General features: G+C 39.0%; 1 protein-coding gene and 1 long non-coding RNA gene across 4 annotated transcripts in view; one reads left to right on the plus strand and one right to left on the minus strand.

Annotated features, from left to right (window-relative positions):
- Positions 1–729: 729 nt before the first annotated feature.
- On the minus strand, positions 730–1,839 carry LOC122077344. Its single transcript, XR_006139771.1, has 2 exons — positions 1,211–1,839; positions 730–1,061 (listed from the first exon to the last, which is right to left on the minus strand). It is a non-coding gene; the product is annotated as an uncharacterized LOC122077344 (long non-coding RNA).
- Positions 1,840–7,827: 5,988 nt separating this feature from the next.
- LOC122076234 (calmodulin-binding protein 60 A-like) overlaps positions 7,828–26,283 on the plus strand; it is an 18,642-nt gene continuing 186 nt past the window's right edge. Inside the window, exons 1-8 of one of the 3 annotated variants that reach the window (XM_042641564.1) lie at positions 7,828–8,021; positions 8,199–8,350; positions 8,968–9,034; positions 21,072–21,124; positions 21,243–21,736; positions 23,679–23,839; positions 25,306–25,512; positions 25,622–26,265. In XM_042641564.1, the coding sequence (XP_042497498.1) occupies positions 8,265–8,350; positions 8,968–9,034; positions 21,072–21,124; positions 21,243–21,736; positions 23,679–23,839; positions 25,306–25,512; positions 25,622–26,155 (1,602 nt within the window). In that variant the 5' untranslated portion in view covers positions 7,828–8,021; positions 8,199–8,264 and the 3' untranslated portion in view covers positions 26,156–26,265. Of the gene's footprint in view, positions 8,022–8,198; positions 8,351–8,967; positions 9,035–21,071; positions 21,125–21,242; positions 21,737–23,678; positions 23,840–25,305; positions 25,513–25,621; positions 26,273–26,283 lie in introns of all 3 variants that reach the window. The other 2 variants (XM_042641566.1, XM_042641565.1) reach the window with 2 other exon arrangements.

Here is a 26,283-nt window from a genome sequence, read left to right on the forward strand (position 1 = left end):
AGTTCAATGTTTAGTAAATGATGCGAATTGTTCATATGCAAAATTTCAAATTGATATTCAACATTTCCTTTCATATATACATAATGCAAGTCATTTTTAAATTATTTTGAAACATCTTTTTTATTTTTACATCAAATAAATTTTAGGAATAATATAAGTAATTTAATTTTCACCTCATTATTTTGGTGATAACAAGAAATTCATATTCTTAAATATAATATATTTTTGAGAGATATAGGTATGGCGTATACGGACAACATTAATAGGACGCCATATGAAGTATCTCATCTGGGTTGCCCAGATGGAAAGCGATGAATTTTCACGTAAGTGAATGTATGTGAACGTCCCTGATTCGTGGATATGGCATCATACGGTTCCAAGTTTGATTTTCATCTATGCATCTAAAAAAAAAAAAATGAAGGTGTGGTGTCATTTCAAAAAATATATTTTTATATATAAAGTACTTTAAAAAAATCCCCTTTTTCCATTTCATTTCAATCATCGTGAGGTCAATCCAACGAGACCTGTGAACTAGTCTTCATACATCACCACTGGTGAAGGATTCTTCATTCTCCATTTACTTGGAATGATTATTATTTCTTTGAATAAATGAGCGGGGACTAATTTTTTTTTTTTCATGAATATGTGTATCGTTTTCATCCTTCTGCAAACATCTTAAAATCTACACCACCATATTTTCAAAGCATTCTACACCAGAAATGAATAAAATAAAGACAAATTTGGAGAGGATAATATATTAAATAAAAAAAATGTGGAATATTCAAAACAATAGCCACAAGGACTAAGCAAATGCCATGGGAGAAGACTATCCCTAACATATTTACAGAGCATCTCCCATTTTGACACTCAAAAAAGCGGTACGGAAAATGGAATATTCCGAAGTCCTTAGCGGTGCTACATTTTATTGCTCCCCCTGCAAAATAGAATCTTTGTTTGTAAAATGACCACAACCAAAACAGAGAGAGAGAGAGAGGTAACCAGTTGCAATAGCCCAGAGGTTCAGACCCAAAAGTAGGAGGAGGAGAGCCACCTTCATATATCTGCAATAAATACCATGTGGAAGATCAGATGGAACCAAATCAGCAAGAGTTAGCATTAATTAACAGCAATTGTTTTGGATTAAAACAAGGGGAAGAAGAAGATCAGGGGATCGCAGTAAGAAATCAGAGTTGAGAAGAGAGAGACTCACCTATTACCTTTACCGGAGAAGTGGAAAAGATGAAGGGGCTATCGGAGACTGAGAAAAGGAAGATGCCGGCAGATCGAGAATCTGAGAAAGGGAGTTAGGGTTAGGGTTTCTAACGTAAGAGGAAGAAGGGGCAAATGAATCGGGGTGGTTTTGGGGTACAACCGGGACACCATATTTATATCGTTTTCCTCTCTTTGCAAACTTCATAATTCTACATCAAATCTCCTTCAAAGAATTGAAACGATTTGAACTGCCAGAGGATTCGTCGAGACCATGAGGATTTGTCGTCTCGCCGAAAGAGGAAACTGGACACTGGCGGGAAGGCTACGAGCAGGTGGTGGGTACAGGAACAACGCAGGGTAAGAGAAGAGCGTGCCGGAGGCTACGTTGTCCCAATCAGATATCCAGTTTCAGCCTATTGGAGAAAAGAATGGATTTGAATTTTGAACTGTCTTGGTTAACTTTCGAACGTTAGCTATTTGAGTTTAGTGGAAAATCATTTTACTGATTCGCTACTCTTCAACCTACTTTAAAAGCAAACTGTGTTTTCTCTTGTAATACCCCTTGCCACTGATGGCATCTACCCAAGGAAAAACTGGTCGGCTCCTTTTGTGTGGATCAGATCATGTTCTCGTACGATAATTTAAACCACGCTCATGCCTTTTATAGGAACCAATAGATCAACTTTTAGAGTTAGGGTAAGGTATAAACCGTACAAAGGTAAAATGGTTCCAATACTAAAAATAGGATAAATCCATGTGACTTATTTCAATCTCGATTGATACCAATCCAGATCAAGATCAGTCAAAATCAATACGTTCTCAAGTTTTAAAACCTTGGTGATTGAAAGAGCTTTTGTATAAATTGTTTGCGTTATTTGATTTTTGATTTCCATCTTTAATAAAAAGGAAAATTTTAGCCTTCCATGTCACATAAATTATAGTGAAGGAAACAATAGAATCTAGGATCAGATTGGTCTCAGCTATTTTGACTTGGATGGATCAGAATAAGTTTGGAACGGCTTGAGTTGGTCTAATTCAGATCAACTAAGTTATGGCATAAAAAAAAAAAGAAAAAAGAATGCTACGTGATTGTATAGTTCTTATGCCTAGACATTGGAGTGCATAAAATTAATGTCTATCCTTTCATGAATAAAAAATTCCATCCACATTAATATTCATATTTAGACTCGCATTGGTTCTTGTGCTCGCACTCATTGGATTCTACACTAATGTAGGAGCCACATGATCATAATTTTTTAATTTTAAAAAATTAATGAAAAAATAACATTACCTAATCATATGGACCTTCCACCTAAACATAGAAGAATGTGAAATTAATGCCCACCCCTATCAAATTACATAACTTCATATTTATTGATGTCTCACATATGTTCTCATTGGCCGTAATACGGTTACAAAGACTACACAATCAGATAATAATCTCTTACCCAAAATTTAAAATAGGGATAAATTACAACATCATCCACGGACATGGAGAACAAAGGTGGGCTTATTGGGCCAGGCAAACCACTCTATCCACCCGTGGTGAGTTATAGATCAATTTCTACAACAAACAAAAAAAAAGAGTTATAGCTCAATTCCATCACTCATATTTCATATGCTTGACTACTTTACAGTACAATGGTCCACACAGAAATTTTAAGAGCTTTAACCTATTTTTGGCCCCCAAAATAATATCAATCTAAGACTCAAGTCACCCACCTTCCTAGTACCGACTTTTTATTTTTTATTTTTTTTAAACCATCCTAAGATTGGATCCCAATTAAGGTAATATTGTGCCACATGTCATGTATTTATTTGCACCTCAACCACACACTGGCACGTGTTTCTGTTCCCCTACTCCACCACTCACGGCATGGCATCGTACTCCTTGGCCATACTTTGCCCCTGTTATCAACACTCCTACGCGCTCTCAAATGGGAATTCAAATGACTACCTCGCCGCCGCTCCCACCTCCTTATTTTATGTGGCTCTCATAATTTCATTAGCCAGCGTTGGCGTGGGGACTACACGGACAATGAACCTCTTTGGGGTCCATTTGTATGTTTCTACATTTAGACATGTCGGTGCAAAAAAATCATGTTGCCTCCACTCCAAATGCTTTCATACGATCTTCTATTAACCTGTGTGTTGGTACAATGGTTATACAAGCAGCTAGGGTTCTATTGCCCATTTTAATTACTTCAATTTTAGAATACTTGTTTCGTTGAGAGTTTGCAACTACACCCTTGTATCAGTCTCTTTGCCTCATAAATTGAACCAAAAGGAGGCATTGATTAGGTCTTGTGCAAACAAGGGAGAGTCATGCTCACAAATAGAAATCACTCTTACACTCCTTTTTATATTGGCATTGAGAATCTTAGAGAGAAATTTTTAGAGCCCCACTGACAAAAGTGTAATTATAATCTTGAAGAGATCCTTCAGAAAAAAAACTCTTCGATCCAAGTGAGGATGACGTAAAACCAATTGTGAAACTCAAAAAATCCACCATTCTCGATACCTTGGTCGAGCAAGTGCCACTTGATCAAGGAATGTTCTTTTTCTTATATATATTAATTAATAAAAAAAATAAAATGTCTATACCAATAGTGTGAGAGAATGTTTCACATTGCATTTCATCAAAAGGGATCCATATGGTCAAAGAGAAGAATATCAATGTAAAGTTCAGATTATTAGAGAGGTGAGACTGTGTCAACATAAAGCCCATGTATATCGCCTGGATGTGAGAGGACATGAACAAGTGTTTTATGGGTGGGAGATAAAATTTGGGTGTCCAAACAAAATTTCAAATTGACTACTCCAATCACAAAATTTCAAATTAACTACTCCAATCACAAAATTTCAAATTGACTACTCCAATCATTTATCATTTATTTGTCAATAAAGGGGTAAGGAAAAAAACAAATTTATGAGAAAATTGCATCAAATGGTTCGTTTTTTTCAACATATTTTCTTCTCTATCTCTTTCTTGCGAAACGAATGCATTCAAAAGTCTTGGGTTGGAATCAATAAATCTTCAAATTGGAATCCATCTCCATCAGTTCTAAATTTCCTTTTTTTTATTATTATTAACAAAAATTAGAACAAAATTTGATGTTAAAGAGCAACCCTGCACCACAAATACAGAAAGGTGTGCAATGATTACCATCAACCTCTTGGGAGCACACCCCTGTATCTGATTGCAAGGGTGACATTTGGACAGAAGACACTAGTTCAATTTTTTTATTAAATTAAGTACGAATTCTTGGCAATAGAAAAAGATAAAAGAAAAGCTATAGAGCAAGGCCAACAACTTCAGGATAGGCTAAACTTGGCAACACCCTTAACAAAAAATTAAGCATCACTATTGGGTGGCTTAGGAAAAAACACAAAATAAAAACTAAAAAATACATAAGAAAATACAAGAATAGCATCAACATCAAGATTTTCATTATTTTTTTATAACCAAAATAAATAAATACCCACATTTTAGTTGTTATCTTCCTCTTTTATTATCGCCAAACAAAAAAAAAAATAAAAAATTCAAACATCTAAGAGATATTTATTATCATTCTCTTTGGTTCCTTTTTCCACTAATCAATTTTGATTGATTTCATCCCTAATTCTGAGTTTGAAAAAACGTAATCATTCATGGTTTCGCTATCAGTAACACATTTCAAATGGAGAACGCGTGAGATGTGAGACGTGAGACGTGAGACATGCATGAGAGACCCAAGAGACGCATATGGCAAATCTTTTGCAATGGGGATTGGGGACCATCCATGCAAGTTTCTAGCGAGGAGGACAGGACCAAACTGAAGCCCATCTAGTGGTCTAATGTGCCAAAATATAGTGGTTCTGAACTACATGTTCATCTTCGAACTCCATAGATAGTCTAAACATTTTGTTGGGATTTGGGAAAATCTAATGTTTTTAAAATCAGAATCCAATAATCCAATCCATCGAGTTGGTCCCACAAGTATGGGATGTGTAATGCCATAAAAAAAAAACAAAGAATAATTTCAATTTCAATTAGATATTTCACCTAATAGCTTAAGTTTTTATATTAGATTCTTCAATATATTTGTTTTGAGAAATCAAACGAAGTCTATGTAAATACTTATGTGATATTGGCATGTTCATGTTTTTTCGTTAATTACAATTCCTCGTTTTTATATATAAAATCATTTTCCACATGTAGAGGATTAGTTTACTTAACAACTCCACTTGCATTAGAAATAATGGAAGATGATTGAAGGCACAGCCAATAAATATGAATAATTTTTAAGGATTTAGTTTCATATCCAAATGCAAAAGGTGTGTTAGTGTCTGCCCATGTTTATCTATCTCCTCCTACATTAAGGGGTGGTTATACGAGCTCACGTGAGGGAAAAGAGATATAGACACAAAGAGACATCAACGTACACTGCACAACCTCACAACATTCTTTTTCCCAATTTAAAATCTTGAAATATGGTCAGCAAAGTTGGAAAATTCAAAATGGGGTATGTACCCTTATGAAGTTCCATTTTCTATTGTTCTTTCTCTTAATTTAAAATCTTTAGAGCGGGGTTGTGTTAAATTATTTCGACCTCAGGCATGTAGATTCTTTTTTAAATTAAATTTTATTATTGTAATCCAATGTTCATCTATGTGCCATGTGTGTATTGGATGATATAGTCTCTAACTAACACTATTCCCATACAAAATGAGTTTTAAGTGATCATCACAATAGTGGAAAAATCAATGGTCGACCTGAGTTAACGGAGAAAGAGGAACTTTGCAATATGCCAAGGTAACCTTCATCACAAAAAAAATAAACCTAATGATGATACAAATAATTTTCTAAGGATCATTTTTTTTTATTATTTTAGTTTATAATAGATGCATTGTATCTTTAGTTAATAACTAAACACCTCAAAACTCTCATACATATATCAAAATAATCAAAATAATTACCTTTTATTTTGAAGGAGGAAGAATAACAAGACACAAAATAACACACAAGATCAGACCGTTGTTTTGAAAAGCCTAGGGAATCAAAGATTGCGTGGAGAAAACTTCATTTGAAGTGATCATATGCTTTAGATTTGTCCAATTCTAAACCTATTCAATATTATCTCTTTATATAATTTTGGAGATAAAGAAAAATATTTAACCAATTATTATCTTATTCGAGATTGCCTTCTCACAAAAGGCACACAAGTTTTGTAAGTTATGATACACAGATTAGACTAACAACTATAATAATAATATTCAAAATCTTATTTCAACTTAATGAGGTCGACTACATGAAGATTCCAAGCAAGGACGAATGCGAGAATTATTGCACAAAGATTGATGAGTTATAATTAATTATAATAAGTGTCGACTGTTAACTTAATGCACCATTACAATTCAATCACAAGCTCAAAATGACACGACGAACTATAATTATGCACTAGGGTTGTGTTTGGTAGCCAAGAGAAGAAAAGAAAAGAAAAGAAAAAAGTACAATTTTTGTACTTTTTTCTTTGGGTTACGAATTTTTCTCTGCACTTGGTATGTCTTCACCATGAGAAGATTCCCCTTTTCAAATTCAAAATTCCCCTTGGGATTTGTGAAATTTTTTTTGTTTCCTAAAAAATTTTATCACCAAAATCACAAGAAAACATGAGAAAATATGAAAACATAATAAGACAAAAAATGAATGATTACACAATGATTTCCTATGTGTTTATCTCTCTCTTCAAATTCTAATTTTTTTGAATTATTTTATTTTATTTTATTTTCTTCTCTTGGCAACCAAACATACATATTCTATTTATTTTCTCACCATTTATTATCTTTTATTTTATTTTCTAGATTCTGTTTTCTTTTCTTTTCTTTTATTCTCTTGGCTACCAAACATAGCCTAGATGTCTACCTGTGGTATAATATATATATCGATCAAGCTAAAATGTCTTACATGCATTATGTCTATTACCAAGACAATCATCACCTTATTTTAAACTAATTGGTCTAAAATTCTATTGGAGAATTAATGGCTTTTACCTTTTTTAGGGATGAGTGTAGGAGGGTTATGATTATTACCATTTTTTAGGTTAACAGGCATTTGGTTAATTGCCCTATAAACAGGTCATAATTGAGCTAAAAGGGTTTAAACGAGTCGATTTGATCCCTTAACGGAGTTGGTCGGTCTTGATTGCGTGCCCACAACCAAACACAAATTTATCTATCATTTTCCATAATCGGGCTAGACCCGGCATTGAGCTGTCCACCAATCGGTCCATCTAGGGTTGGGCTGTTAACGCTTGGGCCTGTCAGGCGGGTCTACCGATGCGGACCAGCATTTGAGGTATCCCTTTCTAGTGGTACCTCTGCGTTCCATAGTCAAGAAAGGGACACTAGGAAAGTAGGCCCTACACCCAGGGCTCACCCATACAATTCATAGACCCTAAATGGCTTAGATGAGTCATGAAACCCGCCAAAGGGATGATGCCAACATGTCACGGAAGCCGCGTTGATGTGACCCTCTCCTCTACTGCCCATAACGCGCTTTTGGTGGGCCCCGAAACTCGAATCCAAATATTCATCATCAACCTCTCTCGTTCTTCTCTATCTCTCTCTGTTTCGTTCAGTCCTCTACTCTTCGTCCGATTCTTGATTATTTTACGGAGTCTTGTGCTAAAACCAGGAGCTCAGGAAGCTCTGGTTGTTTCAGTTTAGTTTTTAACTTCTGAAACGTCCGTCTTTTGGTTCCTAAGAAAAAAAAAAAAAAACGAAACCAGATTGGAGGCGTGAGTGCGGGACATGGATAGATGGCAAGGGTTTGTCACTTACCTCTTTAATACTTATTGGTTTTTATGATTATTATTCCATTTATTCTTCTTTGTTCCTCTTCATTTTTGTTTGTATGTTCTCCATTCATTTGTTGTCTGTCTTGTTCTATCATCTTCTTTTTCTTATTTTCTTCTTCTTCTGTTGATGTTGTTGCTGATATCTAGTGGATGAGGGAGTAATTTGGGTTTATTATCGTTGCCGCCTAATTACATTTATTCCCAACTTGGAGTATGTCGCAGAAACGGCAACCTGAAGATGGAAAGGAAGGCAACAGTACCGGTGGTGAGAAACGTCAACGCGGAGCTTCCTTGAGAAGGTGAGATACGTTCTTTCGTTGCTTTTTCTTTTATCAAGTGGGTATATTCTTATTGGGTTTTGCTTATCATGGTGAATATGAACGCTTTCCCATTTATACACCTTTTTTTCCCTTGAGTTTGAATCAATTTTATATTTGATTTGCTTCATTTTGTGCATGGAATGAAGTGGACGAGGTTATTTTGTTGGAAAGTAGAATAAGTTCTCCGATTTCATGATTGGCATATTGTCCCGTTTTCTTCTTCTTATCTTCTGCAATAAAAAAGGGGTGGGGGATTTGTATAATAACTGGAGTCAGTATGGTTTTGATCTTTATAATTGGCATTTTTCACCTATTATCAGGTCAAGGAATAAAATGCCAATTTCCAGGTCAATAAATCTATGAAGGTACTGAGTGAATGAAGAACTAGCTTGTTACCTTGATCAATAAACTTACTGGCTCAATTCTTCAACAATGAACAGCACAATTGCAGTCAAGAAATCAAGCTTGCCGATATTCTTGTTAAAATTTATTAATAATTTACTTTAAAAAAAAGAAAAAAAAAAGAAAGAATATTGTTGCGCTATCCTGATATAGCTTGTTTCTCTTGTTTTACCAATCTTTTCTTAATGTTTTAGTGTGATGCTAGAAGCGGTGAAGATGCATGATGTTCAGAAGATTTTGGAACCTTTGGTCCGTAAAATAGTAAGTGCTTCCCCCAAATACTTTGCTGCAGCTATGAATCCGACATACATTTTAACAATTTCAGTAAACTTGAGCTGCAGATTGTAGTCCAATTGCTACATCTTCTCGGTTAAATGATAAATCAACTAGGGAGAAGTTTCGTTATAAAACTGTTTCAGTTAATAGATTTGTTTATATTGCCAAGCTTTTGTGTGGTGGGGAAAGTTGGGGCCTCTGGGTCATGCTGAATTATTTTGTAAAACTGTTCAATAAGAGGTCTTTCTTGAGCATGATTAATTATTATTATTGTTGTTTTTGTTATTAATATTATTTTTGTTATCATTTATGCATGCTCCTTTTTTTTTTTTCGTAATATTCGTCTACTGTGAGAATAGTTGAAGTTTTTTTATAAGGAAGAAATATATCATGAAATTTAAGATGAGGCTTGTATCTAGCTCGCATTGTTTGAAAAGTAATTCATGGTTCCTTTTGTGATTTCAATCAGTATATAACTGGTATCTCATTGAGTCTCATCTGAACTTTCTATGGGCGGTCATTGGGCTCAAAAATCACTAAGCTCACATTATCTGAGAACTTATTAATTAATAAGTAGAGGATTTCAATTGCTATGCAAGTGGTATTTCATTGAGTCTCATCTGTACTTGGAATGGGTGGTCATTGGGCACAAAAAACGCTAAGGGTCCCTTTGCCATGGGTTCTAAGAAACTATCTCTGCTGTTGTTTATCAGAAGAAATTTTAGAACAGTTTTTGGGCTAGAAAGAAGAATAATTTCATTGCTAATTTGATACAGTGGTATAGGATGAGGATTGTTTGGATTGCCCTTCCTATTTCTTATTCCTTTTTGAGCTCTAAAACATTGCAAAACCTTCTCTGTATTTATCCTAATGCCCTTAATGTAGCTTGGCCAAACTTGAATGCTTGTGCATCAACCAGGGGAACCAGCAAACCTTAGTAATCCTGCAAGAGAGAGATTGAACAGACCTGTGCTGTGCTGAATGGTTTCTCTTGTGAAAAGGGTTACGACTCTAATTCACCCCCACCCCCAGCCCCCCCAAAAAACTCTTAGCAGGGGAAGGGGGGTACCTGAAATGGTCGAATCAGTCAAGCTTCCGTGGTGAATTGGCATGTGCTCTCATTCTTGTTTTGTTTGATCTTGTTAATCATGTTGAATTGGCCTAAATATCCCCAGATGTGGGGAATGGTTCTCTGTCTTTCTCAGAACAAACTAAAAGCTTGGTTTGATTTGATCAGAAATTCCATTTTTCAGGAAGGGAAATAGGGACTAAAAAGTTATGTTAAACCTTGTTTCTTAAGTTGGACTAGTCCCTATGCTAGAAATGATTTATGAGAAAAGTGGTCGTTCTAGCCTAACTCAACAAAGATCCCACCAAGCATACATGAGGATTTAGGAGTCATGTAGAACGAAATTTTTTCAACCAACGGTCACAAAATGGGGAAAAGGAAGGCTATTCAATTGGTGGTAGTTTATCTTGTTCAGGTCGAGAGGAGGGTTGTAGCTTTTTATGAGACAATTAATGCATATACAAGTGTTTTGGCCATAGCTTGGTCTGACAAATGATGATGATTGGCATAAGTTGTCTCCTACAATGATGATGTGTTTGTGTTCTAATGAGCATTAATGGTTTGCTTTGTTGGTTATTCTCAAGCCATGACTATGATTGTTTAAGTCTTTAAAGAGCTGGAAGGCCAGGTTTAGCTGGCAGGGCTCTTTCCTCCCGTAAAAAAGGAAATGAACGCTCCTTGGTTGTGCGGCCATGAACCCAGTGGACAAGAAAACTCATCCTGTTGATTCCATGTAACAAATAGTTGTCAAGTTTTTATCCAGTGGATTCATGGTTTTATAGTTGTCAGAAGAATATATGTAGGTATACCATTAGAATATGACATATTCCAAAGGTGTTTGTCACTTCCAATAATTGTTAAAATTTTCGATTTCTCTATTGAATGAGTTTAAAACTGTGTTCAAATGATTCTACTCGAGTTTAAACCTAGGGGTTCTCTCTTTTTCTACTTAATTTCCGATAAAGTGGAATTGAAAGCTTAGCGTACGCACAACCCATTTAAGAAATCTAAATAGAAGAATTTAAAGGGGGAAAATGAATCTTGGATTTGTGAAGTCATCTAGAAAAAAATGTTTTGGATCTTTAATCATAATATAAATGAGGAGAAAGTTAGGGGGAGAAGGAGAGGTCATTACCTGCCCATATTTTGTCAGGAACTTGTTGGCAAGGTTCAAGGATGTGATTGCCACATCCTCATTTGCCTTGAGTGCTTGAGGAATTGCAAATGCCCATTTATCCTATTAAAGCATGTTTAAAGAAGTATGTGCACTGGGTTTTTCTTTGTACATATTTTAACTGGATAAATGAGCATTTGCTATTTTTTAAGCACTGTACATAAATGAGGATCCTTGAACCTTGCCATATTCCTTATGAAGTATGTGCAGGTCATTTCCCTTCCAACTTTTTCTTTTCATTTTATGTTATGATTAAGACCGAATAACTGATATCATGATAACATTACAGAGTGCTATGACATATGCAAAAGACCTTGTATATGAGATTAATGGCAAAGAGGTCATCATTTTTTCTCAAGACAACTTCACAAATCCAAGGTTCATTTTTTTTACCTTTCAAATCTTTTTGTTTAAATTCTTGAAATGAGTCCATACGTATGGTTTTTCAGTTCTAATTCTCCTAGCAATTAAGTAGAAAAAGAACTTTGGACAGAATTGAGAAAAGAAATTAATTAAATACCTGTAACAGTAGATCAGATCTAGAACACCTTGAGTATGGAAGAAAAGAGAGAGATAACTAGAAGAGAACCTCTTGGGCTTCACACATCAAAGAGTCAATTAGATCAAACACCAATCCCATTAGCCTTGATCAAACACAAGATAAATCTCCATATAGAAGACAATAGCAACATCCATTAATTTGTTTATCAAAATCATCTAAACTTTAGGAGCTTCATTTTCTTTATTTATAATGTTGATGGGGGAGGGAATTACAAAATAGAAGGTTCCTAAAAAAGGAAACCAAATATTCTCCTAATACAATAGTTACTAAAAACTGAAATTAGAAACTGATGAGGCAAAATATGTCCCCTTCCTCAACACGGCCGAAGCGTGTAGGCAAACCTGAACATGACTGACCCACTATCTCGGCCCTCGATCAGTCCGTGCTGCCGCCTTGGCCCTCCATCAGTCTGTACTTCCGCCTCGGCCCTCCATCAGTCCGTGTTTCCACCTCGGCCCTCCATCAGTCTGTGCTTCCACCTTGGCTCTCCATCAGGCCGTGCTTCCACCTCGGCCCTCCATCAGGCCGTGCTGCCACCTCAGCCCTCCATCAGGCCGTGCTGCCACATCGGCCCTCCATCAGGCCGTGCTGCCACCTCGGCCCTCCATAAGGCCGTGCAACTAGTCACCTCGGCTCGACCAACTTGTCACCTCAGCTTGGCACAGTCAAGTAATGCACCTAGAAATGTGCCCACATCCACTTCTACATTTAAGGGACGTGATCCCTGATCATGGGGGCAGGACTATCCACTACACATCATCAGAGGCGTCCACCCCTCTCACTACTTGCACCTTCGAGATCAATGAAGAATATTCCCAGAATATGCCCTGAAACCCGGAATATTCCCAGAATCACAGTGCCACTCCCCTCAAGGACTCTACGCCTAAACTGGACTCTCCACAAACGCCCCTCCTTTCTCTATCAGCAGCCAATAAATACTAAAGTAAGCCTCCATCATGGGGGAAGGATCAATCACTCCTTTTATTGGAAAAGCTCTCTTGAGCATCTGCTGTGGAAAGATCTGACTTAGGCATCGGAGAGTCCCCCATCGGGTCAGTCCGGCTCTCCCCTGTCATCTCTTTTGTGCAGGTCGGCCAAAGCACCAGGAACTGCAGGGAAGATCATCCGGTCAATTTTTGCCGCATCAGATTAGCGCTGTCCGTGGGAATCGGTTACAAAAGGTCACCTTGGACCAATTGACCACCCGCGACTTACCACTTAGACGTCCCCATTCTCCACCAATGGCAGAGCAGAAGAATGTCCCAGCAGAGACCTCTCCACAAGGACCCCAACAAACCAGGCCTGATGCGCAAGTTGCCCAGGGAGAGGGGGATCAGCGCGAGCAGAACCCTCAGCTATCTCACCATGTCCCATCATCCTGGGTAACTCACCCAAACATGGAAGAGTAGATGTAGAGCCTACAACTACAGGTGTTAGCGACAAACACACTGGTGCGAGACTTCATACGTCAGCTCGGCTCGGCACTTCCAGTGCCACGGAATAGTTCAGCTCAGCCGCCTAGGCCTGTTCCGGGCAGACAACTCAACGACGAATCTCCTGACAATAGTGTCACCCCTCAATCAACAGCAAGGAGGGGGTCGGCCAGAACATCACGCACTGTTCACTCGGTACCACCTCGCTCTCCTACCGAGGGGCACAGGCAAGGTCCCGTTCCAGCTCAGAATGGGAGAGCTCGTCGTTCCGCGCGTCACCGGAGTTCAGAGACACATGATGCCCATAGATCCCCACCCCGGGTAGGAAGACGCCAGTTGTCGCCTAAAAGACTCACTAGAGGCGTGCGTCCGCACAGAGAACGAGAAAATTCTCAGAGGACAGCCCGACGAGATTAACCTGATGGGGGTTAGGACTCGCCCACCAGGCCGACCAGAGGCGCACCACGGCAAGGTCAAGATCGGCCTTGTGGTCACTAAGGCCGAGGAAGAAGCCCCAGAAGAGGTGAAAGGGCACGACGATCCCCGGATCACCGAGCCGAGGTGAGAAGGGATGACCTAGAGAGCCGCATCCAGCGCCTCATTGAGTGAGTAGAAGGAATGCAGAGGCAAAGGTACCCGGCCGACATAACTGTAACTCAGGCCCATAATAAACAATACGACCTACTGATAGACGCCGAGCTGCCCTCAAATTTCTTGATACCCGTCTTTAATGGATATAACGGCACCTCAAGCCCTTATTAAGGCACGCAAGCTAAAGCCAGAGCCCTGGCTCAGCACATCAAGCCCTTACGCATTAAGGCATTGAAGTCTGAGCCCCGGTTCGGCACCTCAAACCCTTACGCAGTAAGGCATGCAAGCCCGAGCCCCGGCTTGGCACATCAAGCCCTTACGCATTAAGGCATTCAAGCCTGAGCCTCGGCTCGGCACCTCAAGCCCTTACGCATTAAGGCACGCAAGCCAGAGCACAGATCTACACCTCAAGCCCGAGCCCTGGCTCGGCACATCAAGCCCTTACGCATTAAGGCATTTAAGCTTGAGCCCCGGCTCGGCACCTTAAGCCCTTACTCACTAAGGCATGCAAGCCCGAACCCCGACTCGGCACATCAAGCCCTTATGCATTAAGGCATTCAAGCCCGAGCCCCAGTTCGGCACCTTAAGCCCTTACGCACTAAGACATGCAAGCCTGAGCCCTAGCTCGGCACCTCAAGCCCTTACGCACTAAGGCATGCAAGCCCAAGCCCAGCTAGGCACCTCAAGCCCTTACACACTAAGGCATGCAAGCTCGAGCCCCAACTCGGCACCTTAAGCCCTTACGCACTAAGGCATGTAAGCCCGAGTCCCTGCTCGGCACCTCAAGCCCTTATGCACTAAGGCATGCAAGCCCGAGCCTAGCTTGGTATGCACTAAGGCATGCAGACTGAGCACGACTCGACACCTCAAGCCCTTACGCACTAAGGCATGCAAGCCCGAGCACGGCTCGGCACCTCAAGCCCTTACGCATTAAGGCACGCAAGCCAGAGCACGGCTCAACACTCTAAGACCTTACGCATTAATTCATGTGAGCCTAAGCCCCGGCTTGGCACTTCAAGACCTTATGCATTAAAGCATGTAAGCCCGAGCACGGCTCGGCACCTCAAGACCTTACGCAATAAAGCATGCAAGCTCCAGCCTTGACTCGGCACCACAAAAGACCTTAACGCAAGGCACATCAAAAGATCGAGCCCTGGCTCGGCACCCCTATGGCTAATCCTAGGCTTGGCACCTCAAAAGCTCATAAGTTAGACATGGAAGATCAATTCCGAGCTCAGATAGGGAACAGAGCCACACTCAGACAGCTGTACTTGTGCTTATTCTTTCAAAAGTTACTCATTTCGAGCCGGCTCTAAGTACAAGAAAATAAAGAAAGAAGTACAAGAATGCTGAGAGATGACATCAAAATAAAATTTCCATTCATAAAAAAAGGGGAAAAAGCCCTCAAAGTACATCACTCCCGAAGGAGACATCTACATAAAAAAAAAAAAATATATATATATATATATATACAAGGCTAATCTCGGGGGGCTAATCCATGAGCCTAGCTCTTCACTTGGCTATCCTTCTAGTTGGATCACCTCTTCACCAACGTCGATCGAGCTGCAGAGCTGCACCAAAGTAGCAGGGACGAGAATGCGCTACTCAGTCTGTCAGATCGTAGCCTGGCATCTTACTCGGGATGAACCGGATGGCATCGTCCGAGCCGACCTGAAACGAAGCAATGTTAATGTCAACCAACTTCTAATTGGCCTAGGGGTTCAGCCACCTCTTTGACCTCCAGCTCGGTCCAGTGTTGCCTTTCCAGCTCACCAACCCTAGCTGCGAGCTCCTCCTCCTTGCGAGTGCCCTGAGTCTCAGACAACTCATCCTAGAGAGCATCATTCTCCTTCATCAAGTGGCATTGAGCTGCTTAGCAACCTTCTGTTCCAACTCTCCAGTTATCAACCCGACATCATTGGCACGAACCTCCTCAGATCGAGCCATTTTCTTCTCAACCTCCAATTGGCCAGTGATCTTGTGCGGCTCCCCATGAAGGCGCTTTGCCTCCTTCGCCTTTGAACAAGTGACAACCACGTCCTCGAACCGTTGAGCAGCCTCGGCTGAGAGTGAAGCAGCGCGTTTCGCATCGAATTAAATGCTCTAGCAGATTGATTCGAACTGCTAGAGCGGGGGGTTGGTGATGAGGCAAAATATGTCCCCTTCCTCAGCACTACTGAAGCGTGTATGCAAACCTGAACAGGATTGACCCACTACCTCGGCCCTCCATCAGTCCGTGCTGCTGCCTCGGCCCTCCATTAGGCCGTGCTTTCATCTCGGCCCTCCATCAGGCCGTGCTGTCGCCTCGGCCCTCCATCAGTCCGTGCTGCCGCCTCGGCCCTCCATTCCGTGCTTCCACCTCGGCCCTCCATCAGTCCGTGCTTCCACCTCGGCCCTCCATCAGTTTGTCCTTCCACCTCGGCCCTCCATCAGGCCATGATTCTACCTCGGCCCTCCATCAGATCGTGCTGCCACCTTGGCCCTCCATTAGGCTGTGCTGCCACCTCGGCCCTCCATCAGACCGTGTTGCCAGTCACCTCGGCTTGACCAACCTGTCATCTCGGCTCGGCACAGTCAAGTAATGCACCCAGAAACGTGCCTACATCTACTCCTACATTCAAGGGACGTGATCTTTGATCATGGGGGCAGGACTCTATCCACTACACGTCATCAGAGGCGTCCACTCCTCTCAAGACTTGCACCTCCGAGATCAATGGAAAATATTCCCAGAATATGCCCTGGAACCCGGAATATTCCCAGAATCACAGTACCACTCCCCTCAAGGACTCTACGTCTAAACTGGACTCTCCACAAACGCCCCTCCTTCTCTCTATCAGCAACCTATAAATACCAAGGTAAGCCTCCATCATGGGGGAAGGATCAATCACTCATTTTACTGGAAAAGCTCTCTTGAGCATCTGCTGTGGAAAGATCTGACTTAGGCATCGGAGTCCCCAGTCGGGTCAGCCCGGCTCTCCCCTGTCATCTCTTTTGTGCAGGTCGGCCAAAGCACCAGGAACTGCAGAGAAGATCATTCGGTCAATTTTTGCCGATCAGAAACTAACTGGAATTAGAAACTAGTTGAAAAAGGAAACTAACTACTAATGGCTTGACTCAATTAATAACTTGACACCTAAAGAAATAAATATAACTCAAATCAAACCCAACTAAAAAGGAAACAACTTAGTGAATCCCGTATGCAACCTTAGAACCCCTAGTTTAGGCTCATAAAAGTGGCCTATTACACTCAAAACACATTAGATCAAAGGCCCAACTTGTATGGAACCCAACTCTAGGCTTATTCCTAATAAAATAAGCCTATTTTGGTGATTAATCTGCATCAACTCTCCCCAACTTGAAAAAATTCGTCCTCGAATTTTGCAGTGATGAGGGAGAAACAACATGTGAGTAGCAGTTTTGACCATCCCGAAACAAAATTCTGGTTACTTGTAAACTTTCATAATGTCGTCTTCAATGCGTGGAGTTTTCTCTTAAAAGAACCATGATGGCATAATAAACTCTATATGCTCAACCTCTGAATCGATACCGTGAATGTCGTATGCATAATGTCATCAACGATGGTAACCTTCTCATCAGGGATTGGAGGAACAAGCTCTTCCTTTTCATCATGAATCTCAATGACTTGTTATGGAGTGCTTTCACCCATTACCTCATCTTTCATGGCTTCAATCTTGTCTACTATGCTCTCTTTAATGTAGAACTCTTCAGTGGAATCTTCTATCTCTTGACCTTCTATCTTTGAAGCTTCAAGAACTATCTCTTCATTTGTAATCTTGACTTCCGGTTCGTTTGGTTTAAATAGAGGTATCTTCACTTCCCATAGAGGTATTATAGGTGCTATTAATGATTCTGGGATACCAACACGTCATTCCATTGCGGCTAATCATATATGCATTTGCACCATTCCTTGATTCAGTTCCATCAACTCTTTAAAAATATAATCAAAGACCTTAGGACTTATTTCATCATTGGCCATGTTCAGCTCTAATAGTCTTCCAAGGTTGTTCTTTGCCATGCTCTGATACCACTTAATGTAGAACTAGGATTGACAAGTCAACCTAGTCCCAATGTTGCAGGATACTCTCGGAGAACATTAGATCAAATATCAGAATAGTTCAAAACAGATTAATAACAAGGATGAGATCAGATCTGAGATTAAGAATATCAATATCAGATTATAGGGTGTCAGAAATCAGAATAGAAGCAGATAGGTCTATGCAGGTTCTGAAACTTGCTAACAGAATCTGCAATTTTCTGGACAGAATTGAGAAAAGAAATTAATTAGATACCTATAACAGTAGATCAGATCTGGAACACCTTGAGTATGGAAGAAAAGAGGGAGATAACTAGAAGAGAACCTCTTGTGCTTCACACCGTAGAGAGTCAATTGGATCAAAACACCAATTCCATCAGCCTTGATCAAACACAAGACAAATCTCCATGTAGAAGACAATAGCAACAACCATTAATTTGTTTATCAAAATCATCTAAAGCTTTAGGAGCCTCCTTTTCTTTATTTATAATGTTGATGGGGGAGGGAATTACAAAATAGAAGGTTCCTAAAAAAGGAAACCAAATATTTTCCTAATACAATAGTTACTAAAAACTGAAATTAGAAACTAGTTGAAAAAGGAAACTAACAACTAATGACTTAACTCAATTAATAATTTGACACCTAAGGAAATAAATATAAGTCAAATCAAACCCAACTAACAAAATAACTAATGAAAAGGAAACAAATTAGTGAATCCCGTATGCAACCTTAGAACCCCTAGTTTAGGCTCATAAAAGTGGCCTATTACACTCAAAACACATTGGATCAAAGGCCCAATATGTATGGAACCCAACCCTAGGCTTATTCCTAATAAAATAAGCATATTTTGGTGATTAATCTGCATCAAACTCAAGTATCATTTGAACATAATTTGGAAAAAGAGATCCATCCCCTGGGTTTAAACTCGAGTGAAATTATTTGAATACGGTCTTTAAACTTATTCATGGAGAAATTGAAAATTTCGATGATTATTAGAAGTAACATAAACACCTTTGGGAAATTATACCATATTACAATGGTATATCTGCACCTATTCTTTTGACAACTATAGAAGCACTAATGCACCAACAGATCAAAACTTGATAGTTACTGTTTACATGGGCGGCATCAATAAGGATTATTTTTTTGCTCACAGGGTGCAGGGGCCACGTGACCAAGGAGCATTCATGGCCGTGCGACCAAGGAATATTCATTTCTCTTTTTACCCTGGGGGGAGGGGGGAAGAACCATGCCAAGCTAAACCTGGTCTTCCCATAGAGGAAAAAGGAAATATGATATTTATATTGAAGAAAATAATTGTTTAGCCCCTTTCACATATGAGTAAACTTTACGGAAGATGTTCCTTCGTAGATTAGGCTAAACCTATATATTATAATTAAGATAGAACCAAATATGCCAACAGCAAAGGGCTTTGGGAAAATCACTTTAAACAAACAACTAATGACTCGATGTGCATGCGTGCACATGAACTTCTAAAGGGTGGGGAGTTGAGTGCGTGGGTGTAATCTCACCATTAACGTTTATATTTGGCCATATTTTTCTCGAGTAATGTCTAAGGATTAAAGTATCGGTATAGCCAAAATTAAAATGCATATCGGAGATACGCTAAAGATACACACATAAATGGATAAGAAACACTTTTTTATACATTTTTTGCATAAAAAATAGTTTAAAAAAAAACTATATATAACACGTATTGTGCATAAACATTAAATTGAGAGTGTCGCACTAAGAATCCAAGGTTTGTAGTTGTCCCATCAATGTAAATCCTTGTTCCTAACCTTGATTTCCAATTTAGTTAGAGAGAAAAATAGCTGACAGCGACTTTGGAACAAAAACCCCTAAAAAAATCGTGTTTTTCTGAAAATGACCCATCTTGCCATCTTGGTCATTATATGACCGTAGCACACTATATTGGTACATATCAGTCGATACATACCGATATGCACCAATATGTACCGATGCATACCAAAACGTACAATTCACCTCGATTTTTAATTTTTCAGAGTATCGTATCATATCGTATTGGTGTGTATCAGTGGTGTATAGGTGCGTATCGGTATGTATCGTAGGATACATATCAATACAGAAGGATTTAAAAAAATTCCATGATCATATCGGTAAGGGCCGATACCGGTACATATCGGCCGATTCAGTACGATACGTACCGATACTTTAAACCATGGTCATGTCTGAACTGCATTTGATTCTCCCATGTCTTGCATGTTTATACTAGCATTAATCATCTGATTCTTTGCTTCTTGCGTGAACAATCATTTGGTGCTCCATTCAGCCTTTGTGGGTGCATCAAGTGGTATTTTACTGCTTTATTTTGTATATTTTGAAAGTTTAAGATTTAATTAGTTTCTTGTTTGTTTTATGTAAAAATATCTTGGTAACGTAATGATTTTTCTTTTTTAAGAATTTCATGACTCATGCTTTTTATCTCCTTGATATGTATACCTTGCCTCATTGGGCCCAATCTCCTTCAGCCCTGAATGTCAATGATCTTTCAATACAATACTGTTTTTTCATCATATGAGCATCATTATACTATATTGGTCATAAGCTGTCATAACTATATTTTAACGCAATTCTTCTAGTTGATGGCTTGGATTTATCTATTTCTTAAGCACACAGAAACCAAACTACTGTTTATGGTTTCTTGATTGCTTCATATATTCGGTCCCAAAAAAGATTATAAATCCATTTATATCACCTTATCCAAACGCATTGCTTTTATGTCATATACTTCACAGATTATGTATTGAATGAATTGGAAAGGAAAATGGAATGATCAAGTACCTTGTAATGTGCATGGTAACTGTGTCAACACCCAACAAAAATGGCATTGTCTATGACCCATTGTCTCAAAACAATTTACGATTGTTGATCTAGGAATCAGACTTGAATTACAATGTTACATGAAAACGATATCAGAAATTTGATCTGAACAGCAGACTTTAATTTACAAGGTTAACTTAATGGTCTCCCATTCAGTTGGGAAAAGGCTGAATGTGACATTGGTTTCTGTTTATGGTTTTACAGAAAATGTTCTTCATTGTGATTCAGTTACTTCAAAAGATTCTACTCATTGATGTTTTACATGTTCCGTTAGGTGAAAGAAGAACTTGAAGTGGCACTGAGAAAGTATTTGACCGGTATTAAGCAGTAAGAACTAATTCAATCGGGCTGCTTATAGTGACTTTATTAGTAGTTGTAGTTATATAAAAGTTATCCTTTATAATGATGATTGTACTGTTGATGCATTTTCACATTTCTTGTTCAGAAATTGCATTGGACAGGTACATCAATCTACCTCAAGAAGCTTACAACTGCAATTCACAAATAAGCTTTCTCTTCCAGTCTTTACTGGCACAAGACTTGAAGCAGAGGATTGTTCAACCATAAGGTTAGCTATAATGGATACCCTGTCTGGTCAAGTTGTCGACTCGGGTCCTGAATCCTTGGCAAAGGTGGAAATAGTGGTTCTTGAAGGGGATTTTGGAGGTGATGAACAAGAAAATTGGAGTATTGAAGAATTCAGTAACAACATTGTTAAGGAAAGGGAAGGCAAGAGACCACTTCTTACTGGAGATGCATTTCTGAATCTTAGTGAGGGTACTGGTGTTGTGGGTGATGTTATTTTTACTGATAATTCAAGCTGGACGAGGAGTCGTAAGTTCAGGTTAGGGGCAAGAGTTGTCGATGGTAACTGTGACGGCATTACAGTGAAAGAAGCAAAGACGGAACCCTTCATGGTAAAGGATCATCGTGGAGAATGTGAGTATTCTGATTTATTAATATTATTTTTCTGCTCTTGGCACATATATGGAAAATGTTTTCTGCACCTGCCACCCTAGAAAGGTTCTCCATGTGAGCTGCTGATGGGAAGCTCTTTCTGCCATGTGGTGACCTAACCAATCCCACTGTCAGATATATGGGTCACCCCTTTGATTTCCCAGCCATCAAATTTTGTGGCCCTTCTTCATTGTATAACTCTCCATGTAACTGAACTTTCCCCTGTATTTTTGGCAGACTAGTTGAGGGATGATTTGACCATTCCCGTTGTTGTATAGAAATGGGACCATGTGGACCGGCCAAGTGTGAAATCTTGTAACTTTAACTTGTATCATGTGTATGTGGGAATAACCACAAGGGTGGCTCAGGTGGCAAGGGAGCGTGCCTAAATTGACATGCGCCCTGAGTTCGACTACCCTTACCCTTTTGGGGCCAGCCCCACGGTTTCTATGGTTCTCATAGGAGCTGGTGTAGACACTACTCGCGTGTGGCGGCGTACATGTGCTTGCATCTTATGTGACCCACCTTGTTTTGGATTTTTTCCTCTAGAATGGTCAACCGTAGGAAATTGATATGTGCATTGCTAGATGCTTATGTAGAAAAACTCAACCTAAAGCCTTATCCAATTAAATGGGTTAGGCTACGTGAATCTTGTTGGAGGGGGCAGCTGAGGAGCATCTATGGATCTACCTCAGACCAAAGATACAACAACAGTATGGTGAAACCTTTTGGTTTTGGAGGGAACTGGTTCTTTGATCCTGCCACTAAGGCACCGTTTGACAACGTTCCGTTTCTGTTGTTTTTGCATTTTCTTGTTCCCAGAAATGGAGAAACAACATAAAAAGTGTTTGATGAAGTTATTCCGTTTCACCCGTTTCTAGAAACTTAAATCAAAATTTATGCATATTTATAATTGAAGAAACGATTTTGACAAAACAAGTCGGACTTGTTTCGTCGTTTCTAGAAACAAATTTGAGAGAAAAAAAAGGCCGTTGTGTCCGATAAATCTCTCAACTATTTAAATCTAAAAAGAGGCAACCGAACCCTCTCTCCCTTTTGGGCATCCGATGATATTATTGGGTTTTTTTAGTGGTACTATGTTTGCAAAAAAATGTTTCGAGAAATAGGTTTTTCAAACACCAAAAAATCCGTTTTTGTTTCTGGAAACGTTTCAGTAGAAACATTATCAAACGGTACCTTAGTTTGTCCTCCATTGCACCATATTGCCTTAGTTTGTCCTCCATCCCACCATATTGTTACAAAGCAAACTACTCTTAGGAATTTAATTTAGGTCCATCTTGTTGTAACCAAAGTAGGTGAAAAATAAATTGTAGCAGTTTTTCCCCCTTTTAGTATAACAAACTTCTTCTTTCAGTGAAGGTAAAATTCTGTCATTTCGTATGTGGATTTGAAAATCATGCAAGTCAATGACAAACAGCTCTTGGGAACAAAAAATTATTTTGGAAATTTTTTTAACCCCCTGACTAAAAGAACTTTTGGGAAGAAGAAGAGGGGCAATCAAAAGAAGGTTACAACTTCTCAATTCTCCACTTTGGTTACAACAAGATGCACCTAAATTAAATGCCCAAGAGTAGTTTGCTTTGCAGTAGTATGGTGGGATGGGGGGGTCAAAATTTATCACATAAGGCAAGGCTGAGGTGACAGAAGTGCAGGTTCCTTTGGTGCTGTTGTAACCTTGTTTTGCATGTAGGTTTTTTAACCTTTCAGAATCCCTTCCTACAAGTCATGTAGCAAGTTTGTTCCCCTTCGAAATTTAGGCAACTAAAAACAGGACACAGTGGGGAAAACTGCACAATTTTTTTTTCCTCTTAAAAATAGAGGTGGACTGGAATTTGTTATGATCAGAGATGAGAAATTGTAAAGAAAATAGAAGTGTAACTTAATTTCTGGTTTTTGTTTGCAGTGTACAAGAAACATTACCCTCCTTCTTTGGTTGATGAGGTATGGCGCCTGGAAAAGATTGGCAAAGATGGTGCTTTTCATAAGCGTTTGAGGAGTCAAAATATCAACACTGTGAAGGATTTTCTGACTTTACTTTGTATGGACACTCCAAGACTCCGAAATGTAAACTCCAATGGTCCTCCCTCATTTTAAATATGTTACAGCCACGAATTTCATGGTACTGCCTTTTCTATTTTGTTGCATAAATTCAGTTTCTAAGATATTATTATGATAAGGCCAAATCTTCACCATATATAAAAAAAGAAAGAAAGAAAAGAGGTAGACAAATGATAAGCTACTATTGTTTGAAAAGAAATGTAAAGTGATATTAGGCTAAGTTATATGAGTAATTGCTTTGGATTATTATAATTTAAATGTTTAATATTATATTATTCAAGGAGTCAAACTTTTGGTCAATAAAAGTTAGTTTCTATTAATTATTTTTGATAGGGAATACTTTAGAGCCAGACGGTACCCCAATTGAGGTTTGAAATATATGGGACACTGGTTTATCCTAGTAAGCTGACTATTAACGAGATTATTACAATGAATAAATTTCTGGACAAGTGGAGAAAAATTTGGGTCAAGACATGAAAAGTAAAGATTTATGACCACAAGATTCCTGTGTGTCAATTTTTATTTTGTCTAGGTTCACTCACTGATGAGGGTGGAGATAAAGTGCGTTCTGAATTTGTTAGGATGCTGAGAAATTTGACTCTATTACTGACTCATGGCGATCCCCTATGAAATATACAGTTTATTGCACTTACTCTTAATGACTAGATAGAAAATGGCCCTAGGATTAGTAACATGATGTATGAATAGGTTGGACTCTATAAGAGGCTATATTGACTGGCCAAAGTGATGGAGTAGAATGCTGGGCAACCAAGTAACAACACGACAAAATATGTGGCTGGAATGCAAATGTGAGATGGATCGATGGCAAGACTTGAAAGATCAGAAATGGGAAAGAGAACTTTATTTTGCCATACTGCGAATACCTACACATGGTTGCTGCATGGAAGATTGGTTGGTGTTTTCTTTGCTAGGTGATTCATTTAGCAAAACCATTCATCTTGTAGGAAAATAGCCAATATTCCAGTTGTAGTTTTCATCTTTATAAATTTTGAAGAGTTTTCCTTCTACTATCCCTGTATATTGGGTAAATGTTATAAGTTTTCACCAGGCGTGTAAATTGTCAAGAGTCTTTCTGTAATATTATGAAAGCATTTGATAAATGTTATCATAGTTTTGTTATTAATTCATATGTTTCTTTGAGTTTTCCAGGTAAAATTACCTGAAAGTGATTTAAGAAAAATGCCCATATAAGAGGAGATACCAAGAATTCAAATTACTAGCCAGGGACTTTTTTTGTCCCTGACATGTTATGCCCCATATATAAAATTTAAATCTTTTAAGTGACCACTTTCTACTTGGAGCTGAAGGTTAATTAATCATATGGATTGGATGAAAATGATAAGTAGCAATTATAACTAAAATAACATGGCAAGTGATTATTAGCCATTTCACCTTAAAATTTCAGTTATATATGCTGTAATAACCGTATCCTATTATCTAATTGTATGCAGATTCTAGGGAATGGTATGTCTGCTAAGATGTGGGAGGTCACTGTGGACCATGCTCGGACATGTATACTTGATAATAGGAAGTACATGTACTATCCCCCCAGTGCTCAGAAGAGAGTGGGTGTGGTCTTCAACAGTGTAGGACAAGTTTTGGGAATTCTTGCCGAGGAGAAATATGTTTCCATTGATGAGCTCTCAGACACTGAAAAGGTCAGTGTTCTCCTGGCTTTCTGTTGATTTTCCTTGTCCACTTTCTTACTCTTTTTTTTTTTTTTTTTTGGGTAGACTCCACTTTCTTACTCTTTGGCTGTCATTCCAGGCTGACGCACATAAACTGGTACAAGTTGCATATGAACATCGGGAACAAGTAGTCTCTTACGAAGATGGTGCTCCAATGGGCAACTTTTTCCCGTCACCTGCTGTTTGTTTTCCCTCCAGTTCACCTGGGGTGGATAGTTCATACAGTAATCAGTTGACAAGCAATCAGAAGTTGGATGATTTGGGTTTTAACCAGTGTGTGTTTTCTCCGGATGTTTCTTCTATCTTACCTGTTGGGGGCCCATCAAGGTTGAATCATTACACCTTGCAAGGTACCAGCGACATGGATCTTAGATACGAACAGCCTTCCAATACATTTTCTGAAACCATGTTGCATACTTTCTGTGAAGACAATCTGCAATATTTTGATACTGAGGATGCCTCACAAGCTGACCTACACTGTGCTGTCAGTGGCTTCCTTGCCATGTCAGCTCGGTCTGCTGCAGCTGCTCAGATGCATTGGAGAATACTATACAGCGTCCTGAAATGGATATTTACAGTTCGGAGGATTGTGGCTTCGAAGAAAAGGAAGTGAGAACTGGGGAGATACCGTGTATTGGCAAAATAAAGAAATGCAGAGATCTGGTTAGGATGAGGGTGCTGCTCAATTATGTTATCTGAAAAGTTTGTAGAGTTCCTTTTTTTTTTTTTTTTTTAAATACA

The sequence above is a fragment of the Macadamia integrifolia genome, chromosome 4, assembly GCF_013358625.1.
Source record: "Macadamia integrifolia cultivar HAES 741 chromosome 4, SCU_Mint_v3, whole genome shotgun sequence".
Lineage (NCBI taxonomy): Eukaryota > Viridiplantae > Streptophyta > Magnoliopsida > Proteales > Proteaceae > Macadamia > Macadamia integrifolia.